This window comes from Bactrocera oleae, chromosome 2 (assembly GCF_042242935.1).
Source record: "Bactrocera oleae isolate idBacOlea1 chromosome 2, idBacOlea1, whole genome shotgun sequence".
Lineage (NCBI taxonomy): Eukaryota > Metazoa > Arthropoda > Insecta > Diptera > Tephritidae > Bactrocera > Bactrocera oleae.
This window is the reverse complement of record NC_091536.1, coordinates 38,426,115-38,438,539: the sequence shown is the minus strand read 5'-3', so window position 1 is coordinate 38,438,539 and position 12,425 is coordinate 38,426,115. Positions and strand designations below refer to the sequence as shown.

The window sequence follows — 12,425 nt, the reverse complement described above, 5'->3', positions numbered from 1 at the left end:
AAATATATTTTTATTTATATTATTAAAATTGCCTTATTAGATACATTTGCATTTTTGTTTTGATGTATTTTGTTTAATGTAGTTTTGATACATTCTATTTATTTCAATTTTATTGTTATAAATTAAATATATCATAAATGTATTAAAGTATTAACTTACTACTTTTCGACCTTTTCTAAAGGTGTTTGTTGATTGCTGTTTTTACAAGTATTCCTTTGCCAGTGTTGATTGCTGGTTAGCTTCCCTGGTCGTTTTGTTTTAAATTAATTGTGTCCCTCGTTAGCAACACTTCTGCTTAGCGTGCAATGCCTTAATTCTTTTTTTTTTTTTGTGTAATTCTGTTTCTTCTAGTTTTAGTTTAGAATTTAATAATTTTAATGTTGTTGTAAAATATTTATTCACTTGTGGAATTTAGTAATTTTAAAGTTTTGTAAAATATTTATTCACTTGTGGAATTTAGGAATTTTATTGTTGTTGGAGAATACGTCCTTGTTTTTTTTTTTACATTTCTCCTTCCGAGAGGATACTTGATTGTTAGAAGAAATCAAATATGATAGTTTGAGTGATCCTGATGGATAACTGATCTCTTTATTTCAATTTACTCGTATTTATACAATTATCTTATTTGCTTAATTCTTACAATAAGTGACAGTTACAATATTCGCTTATTCAGTAATTGGTTGTATTGTTTACATTTTGTGGGTGGTCTTAGCTTAATGAAAAAGAATATTGGTTACTTAAATAAGCAAAGATGCTTATTAAGAAGCTGTATTATTGCTAAGTGCAAAGATACAGTTTTGTTTATAATTAGCGTAAAGCTACTATGTGGAGGCTGCCGTTAACTTGCATACATGAATATCAGGATATTCTAAATTATTAATTATGGGTATGTTAAAATCTTCTATGGAGACAATTTCTTGAATGTCTTTGAGGTTTAGAGTACCAGAATAAAAGTTTCCGGTTTTAGCAAAATTAATGGTATTCGTGATTGCTTCTAATTCCTTGTAAACTTCTGTAATAATTAATTAATAATATTTTATCAAATTGACTGTTGATCTTCCGTTGTTGATTATTATTTTCTATCAACTAATTGAGTCCTGTCTTGATCTCTATAAGGTCGTCATGGTCAGGAGAACCGGTGACAAACTTGAGAATAGAACCTAAAAAGTTTAATGAGCGTTTGAGTCTACGATTAAAAGGTATAAGCTGTATCTTAAGTGCCTCTATAAGAATTATTTCTTCTTTGTTTTCTTCTGCAACGTATTTGGATTTCATGATATTCTCGTATGAACCTAGGATAATTGACAAGTTTGCTACGTGGTACAGATAAGTCGTATTTTCAAATAGGTAGACCAGATCGGTCTCTGTTAAGACACACTTCTTGAATTTATGATCTGTGATTAAATCGGAATGGGATACAACAAATAATAAAAATAGATTAATCAATATCGTGCTGGATCGCATTGTGTGGCTTGTTTGCGGATGCTATATTTATGAATAATTTTCCCTCTCTCTGTAAGGATCGTGTCCCGGCGATCTTTCTTAACTTTGTGCTGATTATATCGTTTAGCAATTTTATTCTTATGATCTGTTTTGGAATAAATAATATGATATCTCCTGGCTTATACGTGATGTTTCTTCGCCCATTGTTGTGGTATAGCAATAGCTTCTCCTGATTGTTCTGAAGGATTTCTTTAATATCTTGATACTTTTCGCGATTAAAGAAGACTACTTCAGGTTTGAGTCCTGTAGACTAGTGGATTGTAGAATTATTCTAGGCCAAAAGCACATTGTTTTTATAATTTCGGTGTGCACGTCTGTGAGTTTTTCCTGTTAATTCTAATTGTGCGTTTTAGTAATGTATTAGCAAGTTTGGTGCTATCACAAAGGTACAATTGGTAAAGTGAAGAATGTCATCCTTAAAGTGGAATATTAACTCTTCATCTTTTCTAAGCGCGGTAGTTACATTGGGTTTAGCTACTTGTTGTAGCTTTGTTAAAAAATCTTGCTTATTTTTGTAATAAAATGTGTAACGCGTCCTACCTGGAAAGGTGGTTTTGGAGTCAATTGCCTCTTTTGTGGGGTCTAGAATAGGTATTATTTGATTTTTCAATGAGTTCAAAGGTTGTTTCACCTTTTTTATTTGGTCAGTTAGAGAGCTCTGTGCTGAATGTTGAGAACAATCTGTTGTATTGTTTATTTGTTGACGGGAGAGTGTGTCAGCTACCACATTTTGGTGACCAGGTTTGTAGGCAAGTTTGGGACTAAATTCCTCAATAAAGTTCTTCCACCTTTTTAGTTTAGTATTCGGGTTTTTTCCGAAATAAAATTAATGAGTGATTGATGGTCAGTATAAATAGTTAAATCAGTGATGCCGTATAAAAATTTCGGAGCTTCTGTAGCGCCCACACGATTGCAAGAAGTTCTTTTTCGTTTGTAATTTTTTTCAGTGTCGGTTAACGTTCGAGAAATAAAAGCAATAGGATGGCGAAATTGGGAGAAAACTGCTCCAATTGCTTGGTTACTGGCATCGGTAGTTAGTTCAAATAGTTTGGTAAAGTCAGGCTGATCAAATTCTACCTGTTCCTGCAGAGCATCTTTTATTTTATCTATAGCAGTAATTGCTGCTTCATCGAGCTTTACTTCTACTCGCGCACTTCGATTTTTTGAAAGCATTCCTGAGTCACCTCGTAGGTGTATAGCTAGTGGTTTGGTGATTTGTGCGAAGTATTTTAAAATAATTTCCTATAGCAGCTAGCCAATCCTAAAAATGATCTGAGTTCTTTTAAGGTTTTTGGCATTGGGTACTCTTTTATAGCTTGAATCTTTCTCAATCAACCGTTACTCGGTTATGTTTAATTATGTGGCCAAGGTACTCAACAGAGTCCTGGAGAAAATGCGACTTTTCGTCCGAAATTTGCATATTAGCTTCATCCAGTGTATTTATTATAGTTCGAATATGTTCTATGTGTCCTTCAGGCGTAGAAGAAAATGTTAAAACATCGTCTATGTCAATATATCGTCTACACATCGTTTAAAGATTGAGGGTGCGTTCTTAAGTCCAAACGGCATCCTAACAAACTCATGCTTTGCGCCATTCACTGCAAATGCGGTTTTTTCGCAATCGTATTCTTTTATTAAAATTTGATGGAATCCTGATTCTAAATCAACGGTCGAGAAAACTTTAGCTTTACCTTAATTTTGAACTGTCATATTAATATCAGGTATAGGGTAGCAGTTGTTTGTAGTATGTGCGTTAAGTTTTTGGTAGTCGACCACCATTCTCAGTTTAGGTCTATTTTTTTCGTCTAGTCCTTTCTTTGGAACAGTCCAAATAGGGGAATAGTACGGACTTTTACTCGGCTGAATTATTCCATTTTCTAAAAGCCTTTCTATTTCTTTATTGACGAAATCATGGTCTGCCACGCGGTAAGGGTATTGCTCTGTCCAAATAGGATCTTTTGTTTGCGTCCTAATCGTAGCGTGGATAGTGGTTGTGAAGGGTAGGGTGTGACTAATATTTTCATTTGCTTTCATTTTTTCCTTAATTTCCTCTTCGTACTTGGCATTATCTACATTATAATTAATGAAAGGCTCCTTTTTTTTGCTACTTTCTTCTGGTACTTTAAACTATAATCAAAGAGGTTAATCTCGCCCTTAATTGATCTTAGACCTTGTTCACCTAAGATCATGTCGAATTAATTTAATTCGCCTATTTCAAAAATACTAAGTGATACCCATACAATGTGATCACTTATTTTTAATGTATACCCGAATAGCCATATAGAGTTTTTGTTCTAAATGGTTTTATTGATACTTACTTACCTATGTTACAGTTCTTACTAATGTAGTTATTTGAGATAGTTAGAGATGTTCACAGATTCTATGTCAGCTTGTTCGGTTTGGTTGATACGTTGTACTTATTTGTGGTTAAAGTTTTGGGATGATACGTTTCTCTCCCTTTTAAATGGATTTTGTCGGTAAGGCGGATTTCTTGGTGAGTTTTGTATAGGTTTGGTTGCTGTTGGCCATTTCGCTGGATGTCGCTACCAGAATTCCTTCTCTCTTCATACGTTGGTTGCCGTAGAGGATTAACGCGATATGCTGGTCTCAGTTGACGATCATTCCTTTGGTGATGAAAGGTGGTCTGACCTTCATATCTCGAATCATGTCGACGGGGAACAGTGCTCGCTAAGAGTAGATCCTGATTATCATGGTAGATGGTGTAAGCAATCACATATGCTTCACCAAGGCTCTTTGGTTTATTTGAATAAAGTATACCTCTGGTGTATATTATTTTTTTTTTGAACCAATGTTAAGGCTTGATGTATTTCGTCGTGAAATTCGGTGAGAGTTTTACTTTTTTGCTTTTTCTTCATCATTATTTCTTTCAAAACATGTAGTGGTCGTTTATCCGAATAGGTATAATCCAAGCGGTTGATTATAGCATAAAAATTAAGTTGAGTTCCGTTAACTGATAGAACTTTAGAAGTGGCTCCTGTTCTTTTTGCTCTGATTATGCATACACAATTGTAATACTGGGGGTGTATATAAATTCTTTTATATTCTCCATCTGTGTCCACACCGGGGTGCGCCACACCTGGGTGCGACCTCTGCTCCGTCAAATGTTAGTAGGCATTTAAAAATTTCGGTGTTTATTTGGCTTGCCTATATTATTTGGGATTTTAGAGCAGGCATGGTTTATACTTTGGTCATCGAAAACTGTGATTGTGTCCTTAATGCATCGAAGTCGGTTTTTAACGAATTGAGTTGAGCCATAAGGACATCAATGTGTGGTTTGAGTGTTGCTGCTTCAGTCATCTTAATAGCCTTTGCTGCCAGTCGGAATATATTTAATTTTTTTGTTGTCTTCAAAGGCTGCTTTCTTGCTGTTTAGTCGAGGTGTTCACAAGTAATCTTCTCTCTTAGATTACTGTTGTTGTGATGTTGTCGGATTCGGCGCTGTCCGCTTTTTCAGGATCTGCTTTGAATTCAATTGAATCAAAGATGTCTCCTGGCCTTTTTTTAAAAATTTGTTACCCCGGTTAAGCTCCCAGTTATTATCGTTTTCACAATATGAGTTTAAAAATATATTTTTTAGCCACGCCGAAATGCGTGCACTTTATTGATATTCTTAAAACTGCCTAATTAGATACATTTGCATTTTTGTTTTGATGTATTTTGTTTAATGTTGTTTTGATACATTCTATTCATTCAGAGAAAAGGCTGTTTTGATAACTTTTGTTTACTGAAACATAAGGTTATCTTAATGTTAGTTTGTTTAGGATATTGGTGGTATAATGTGATAAGTAATACGTTCCTTAACTCGCTCGCATTGTGCATTTAGTGAATTTGCTTTGGTTATTGTTTGAATACGTTTCTAAATATTCACTTGGCTTGTTCTATATTATAACTATGTTCGGATATTTCCGAGAATATGCCCACCTTTCCTTTTGAAATATATGTACTATAAATTTCTACCACTATATCAAAATCATTTTCCGCGATAAAAATAATCCTTTTCCCATGTATTGATTGAACTCTTCGATTTATTTATTTGTTAAAATTATTTGAGTTTTCTACTTATTCACTATCTCTTCTTTAATATAAAAATGGTCTTCTAGATTTTCGTCTGTTGAATAAATGTAAAGTTTTTAGATATAATATTTGTATTTACTCAGTTTATTAAATATTTTTAATTACACTTCAGTTATCTCAACTGTATTACACTTGTACTTCCCAGTTTTATTAAATTTACACTTTGGTTATATCAACTGTACCACACTTGTATTTTTTATGTTCTTCATTGCTCAATGTCCGTTTCTAATCTGTTCGGATCGGTTTCTCATCCGTTGACGTGGCATCCCTTTCGCCCAGTCAGTGTTGTCGTATGTCAAAGATGTTTAGTCCGCATGATCGCATTCCTTTGTCATAATGTTCAGTACACATAGTCGTATTCCTTCGTTTCACAACTCAGCCATTCCTGACTACTTATTCGCCTCGAATTTCGTTACCACCTTTTCATACAGTCCGCAGCGGTCGATGTTGCCTTAGGCAACTCATTATTTCTCACTCTTTCTACTTCATATCGACCAAGAATTTGGGATGTAACTTCATCCAACATCCGAATTGTGTTCGTCTAATTGCAACCAACTTATTTATGTTAGATTCAATTTCCGTTTTGCGTTTCTTATTGAATGACTTCCTATTTTCCTCTTAAGTTTTCTGTATGTTCTCTTTAGCTACTTCACGTATCTTATCACACCTATCGTTTAACTCACTAACTGCTTCATTTTCTAAAATTTCGTTTAATGCAAGGTCCTCTTTTACTCGTATGTCACAACCTATCAAAATCATAAATTGGGCCTGTTTTGTACTTCGACTGGGAGAATTATTTATAAACTGCTGAACCTTCCCAACATATTTGCACCACTGTGAGGTATTCGGGTGAGATAACTTGGCCAGCATTGTGCATTCGTTCCGCTTGTCCGTTTCCTTAGGGAATTGTAATAAGTAGATGTTGAATATTATTATCATCACAATAACTTTTTAAAGCTTGTGATGTAAATGCTAATCCCCTATCTGATATAATTATACTCGGGTTGGGAAAATATCGACTTGCTTTGAAAGCATGTTTATAACTATCTCCGCACTTCAATCTTTTGTTGGGTATGACCACACAAATTTTGTAAATACATCGCCCAAAACTAGGATATATTTGTCGTGCTTCCCGGTCGTTGTCATTGGGCCATGATCTATGTAAAATGTCCCTAAAGGATAGTCTTCTTTTTCGATTGGCGACAAAAATCGTTCCAATTTACCACTCTTTGTGGTATATTACTATACTAGTACTATATTTTTTACTTTTTCCTCGAGCCCTGTAATGTAATAGTATTTTCCTACGTAGTCACAAGTCTTTTTAATTTAAAAATGCCTTTGTGTACGTGCTATCAAGATGATTTCATTCTCCATCTGTTTTAGTACCACAATTAGTTCATTTGCCGGATCCTTGTACAAAATGTCATGAAATATAAAAAAGGATTCGTAAGAGCTACTTTCTAGTATTTTGCGAATTGCTCTCCTTCATTCATCTTTTACTTGTGCCTCTTTTAGTCTATGTTGTAAGGATTTGTTAACGATTAACATACACGTTAGCCTGTTTAAAGCATCGACATTAGGGTGGGCCAAAACAAAATTTTTTTTTATGAGCTTTTAATTTTAATGGGAACATGATGCTCATCATAGTTTGCTATTTTCAATTTAGTTCGATATTAAAATGATCACATCTTATCTCCAATAGCTTATTGAACCCGTACCATCGTCATAATTTATAGAAAATTAATGTCTTACACTTTTTTCATAAACTTAACCAATTAAAAGATATTTAAGGACAAAGATTGAAGAATTTAGAAAAAAAACAATTTTTTTTTTTAATGAATTTTATGACCTACGTAGTAATTATTATTATCGAATAAACTTCTCAGATTTTTGTAGGATATTTAATGCTCTACACAAATGGTCTCATATACTTTTTTGATTACTCGAACCATATTCAAGATATTCCCACTTAAATTATAATATGTACTGATACTCATAGTTTTTTGATAATTATTTTAAATGTATACGTTTTTTTCTTAAATATTGAAATATTAATGGTAATTTAAGTTTATTTCTGACGATATTTTTTTCTGGGGATTTAGTTCTAAATATTTGTAATTTTGTTATCCTCTGCTTGTTGTATTAGCGCCACCTGTGATATTATCAGAAAACGTAAATGAATAGAGAAGGAGCAAATGTTAGCTGTACTAAAATGTTAATTACGATGAGAGAACATCGAAAACGCGCAAGTTCGAAAATAAAATGTCACCACATCTATCAGGGTACGCAACGAACTACACCACTCTATAAGAAAAATGTATACATACAAATGCACAGATGTTCTTTGATATGCGCATAAACAAAAATTGAAATAATAAAAACGAAGGTAATTGACTTCTGACAAGAAAATATAAATAATGAGGGAAATAATATGAAAATAGAATTAAAATATCATTTAATAAAGAAGGGTTATAAAAATAAAAAAAGTATAAAAAAATATCTGATAAGATTTGAACTTAGGCAAACTATTTCACGTTGCAATAAGCAAGTGTGCTATATAAGCAGCACCACAGACGATATTCCGGTAAATTTGTCTAATCTGTGAACTCAAACATTATTGCTATTGTTGTTTACTTGCTTCAAATATTCATATGTCTATATGTGAATATTCTTGAAATTGCCTTCCTTTATTCTCATGTCCAAATATATTTGCATATATGTACATATGTATGTACCTCAATATGTCTTTCGCTAAAAATCAAACATTAGCGCAAGCGACAAAAAAACGTAGCGCACCATCATCGACCAATAATATTCAAACGAACGGCTTATTTTCTAAGTATTTCATATTACAACGGCAACAAATTCATTCATAAGGAACGTGCGTCTGCTTCAAAGCAAAGCCCTCGCATTTGTATGTTGCCCACAAGCTGCTGCCTCACTACGATGTAAAAATCAGAAATTGAAGAATTTGTCTGATGTTCCCTTCAGAGAGGAGAATTGGCAACATGACCTATTAGCGAGTAAAAATACTATTTTAGTATTTTTCATATTATGCACTATATATGGCATTAAATTATAAAATTTATATAAAATTGACATTTATATGAAATCATTAACTACTTCTATATATTCTAAGCACACTCCATATAGTACTTTTATATGTTTACTTATTATCATTGTTTCATAGTTTCTCAATTTAGCCCATTTTATCTAAACACGACGCTATGAAAATGCAGCCCAATCGGTAATCGCAATATTACAAAAGAGCATAAGTCAACTTTCAATAGCGAACCACTGCAAAAAGGACAAACGAGACAATATAGAGAGAGAGACATTGTCGATTCAAACAAATTTTGTCAACTCCTTTAATTAAATAAAAAAAATTAAATAAAATTTAATTTACATGAGTTTTAGGATTCGAACTTATATGCTCGTATTCGGAATGAGCTTAACTCCTTCACGCTTATGACCTAAGCCATCACAAAAGTGGAAACGCGGCCGCATAGCCACCGTTTTATTGTTATCCTTTGTTCAATAAGCAATCACTCACGCAACGCACATACATAAGTTGGAAAAATTGTCTATTAAATATTTATTTTATTATAAACTCTGGGGTTTTTACCGGTAATACTGCTTTTTAATTCAGAAGGCTTTTCATAATTATAAATTTTGTCATATCATAGAAAGTGAAAACATAAATCTAAATAGGTATGCGCAACGATTTTTCATTAAGGAATATTCGTTGTGTCTACAAGTATTTATAGCATTTCGCATATTGTGTGGTGTATTTTTTTTTTCGAAGTTATACTTTTCGATGTTCCCTCAACTGGAATTACAAATTAGTACACAAAAAGATTTCATTTAACATTTGTTCCTTCCTTATTCATTTACGTTCTCTGATGATACATATACTCACGCTTGCTTAAAATCATCGCGACTAGGGCGTAATGTTGAAAAAGTACAACTGACAGTGAATAGTGCGTTCATATGTTTCAAGATCCATCTGTCATGTAGTAACAAATATGTGGACGTCAATGGATTAAATTCAAAGATACATGAGTTGTTGCCAAAAGACTTGGTGTCATACAAATCTATCTATCAACGAAGCTATGAAGTATCCAATTGAGTTTGTGAATTCATTTGATTTACCGGACATGCCACCGCACCATTTACAACTAAAGCTTGGATCAAAATAGTCTTTAAAAATTAATGAAAAACATGAACGAAGCCACCATTCTGAATAACATGTTCCGAAGCGAATATGTATTGCTGCCACGAATCCTTATGATTCGTACAGATGTTCCAGTCGAATTAAACACCCTCAATTTAAAATTAGATTGGCGTTCGCAAAGACGATCAATAATTAGATTTGGGTACATCAAATTTTTCCCACGGAATCTACACTCCATTGCGTTGAGAGATAACTTTTTTTTTTAATAAGCAGTAGAAATATTAAATATGAACTATTTTCGAACTGAACTGAAGACTTTATTTTTAAGTTGTAACTCTATCAAGATGTTAAAAACTCAAGAGATTTTAGTGTAAGTTTAGAGTTATTTAAGTGGAAAAATTATAATTTATTTAATTATTATTTGATTAAAAATGGATAACATCCTTCCAACGCTCGATCGGAATATTGGAATGACCGTGCGAAAATAATTATAATTTTCAAACTTCAATTTTTTGTTTAGCTTTACTTCTACATATAACGATGTCAACTAGTGATTGCTACCGACATTTCCTTAAAATTAAGTAGTATATGGCAAAGCAACGTTTGCCGGGTCAGCTAGTACATTCATATACATACCATACACATAATATATATAAATGTGGGTGAGTCAAAAACGGAACATTTTTTTCCACTTGATGCTCTAAAAAATAGGTTTTTAGCCACCTCTACTCTAATTCTCTAAGTATGAGCTCTTAATTGTAACGGGTGGTTCTCCTCCTTACAGTTTTCCATTGCTGTTTTTATTATCAGATCGAAAAATTCATATATCGCTTCCGTCTACTTGAAAAGATACCTCGTTCATAGATTTTGTAGGAAATTAAATGCTCTACAAAATGGTCTCTAACGATTTTTTCGTAAACCTCACAGTTTAAAATATATTAACGGTTGAATTTTGATTAATTTAAGCCAATTTTTTTTTTTTATTGAAAACATGCAATTGTTTATTGGAGGTTTTTTGCGTGGTGCTGATGTGAGAAGCAGAGAAAGGAGAAAGAAGATGATCCTCCAAAGCCTCCTTCAGTTCTCTAAAGTAAATATTTTTATTCAGAATATAAATGTTTGTGTGAATTTGGAAATATGGAATCGCATGTTATTTCACCTATTTTGAACAATAACAAAAAAAATTACAATTTAAAACTGTAAGTAACGATCTCTAAATATATAAATGCAAGTGCTGCATATATACAATAATATAAATTGTTTTTGTTTCTTAAGTTTATATTTTTATATCAATGATCTCTTTTTGTTTCTTCCATTAGAAAGGATTCTAACGGATATGCAGAATCGCCTAAAAAATGGTAGCCGGAAGAAATATTTAATTCTGCCTTAACTATTGACTGTCAAATAGGACTCATTTCCCACATAGCGGCATAGTGACATCGTTCGGGACAGCAATTAAACACATCTACGAACTAAAGGGACTACCCACAATTGCCCAAACAAATTAAATTAATTACACATAAAAAATATTTAATGAAAGTGTGAATAAAAAACATCATTCTGCATACTCGGTATTCTCTTAGAAAATCTGTTTATTTTTAAGATTATTCTTTTATATTTATATATATAAGCTGAGACAGCCAACCTCTGCTGGTTTTTGATAAACATTTTTGCAATTGTTAAGCTATTACTACCACTAGTAAATTCTGCCAAAGTAACAGCATTGTTTAATGTACTTAACAATAAATTTTCCATTTTTGTTAACACAAAAAACTTTAACCTTTTAACAGCTATCAGGATAATGTACAAAGGAATTCATAAACGTCAAATACATGCGTTGCATATTTTGGCAAAGCAGGGTTGCAATGCATGAATGCTTTATATGACATTACCACACATATGTTTTAAAAATGCTTTGCATATTGGCAGCCGCACTTCCAGTACCACATTTGTCAGCGTAGCTGGCACCAATTTCCATTGGGCTCTGAGGATTTTTCCTTCAGGATCTCCTTCATCTAGCACAGTAATGATAATGCGGTTCCGGGCCACATTAGCAAATGAATTTTCGTGCATCATGCCCTTTGTCTTTGGTCTTTTGGCATACGGTTTAGCCTCTTCAGTTGACCTCTGTCGCTTGGCTGCCACTGCTGACGATTCAAGCTTAAAATAATGCAAGACTGAATGCACGCAATCGATGCATTCTTCGAGCTCCTTTGTAAGCTCCTCATTGGTTGTCGGTTGCAGCTACACCCTTCTTAACAGGTAGGCAGCACGTCGCTTAATCGACCTTAAAACTGAGCCATTTCCTGACAGACGCACTACTAGCAGCAACCCTATTGGCATCTCTCCCCGCCCCCCCCCCCCCCCCTGCTTAGCAGCCACGTTTTATGTAAAGGGCTTGGTTCCGGCTGCCGCTGGTGTTGTTATCTTCCTGGAACCAGCCTTAGCTTCCCTTGCTAGTGCTATCAGTTGCACCTAGACCAAGCTTCGCTCCTGTCTTTGTGCTAGCTGTTTTCAAGCTCGTTACAAACGAGCTGGGAAAAACTAGCTCCCACCGGCTTTTTTACAAGACTTGCTACGCAAGTAAGGCTATCTTATTACGTAGGGCGCCTGGTATCCGTAAGCTTCGCCCGCTGCGCTAATTAAGGGCCCA

The 12,425-nt window shown here is 33.7% G+C and overlaps 1 protein-coding gene across 1 annotated transcript in view; it reads left to right on the top strand.

Moving 5' to 3' along the window:
- 5PtaseI (inositol polyphosphate-5-phosphatase A) overlaps positions 1-11,293 on the top strand; it is a 600,945-nt gene extending 589,652 nt beyond the window's left edge. Inside the window, exon 12 of the mRNA XM_070113016.1 lies at positions 11,092-11,293. Within this exon, the coding sequence (XP_069969117.1) occupies positions 11,092-11,103 (12 nt within the window). The 3' untranslated portion in view covers positions 11,104-11,293. The remainder of the gene's footprint in view (positions 1-11,091) is intronic.
- Positions 11,294-12,425: the final 1,132 nt, after the last annotated feature.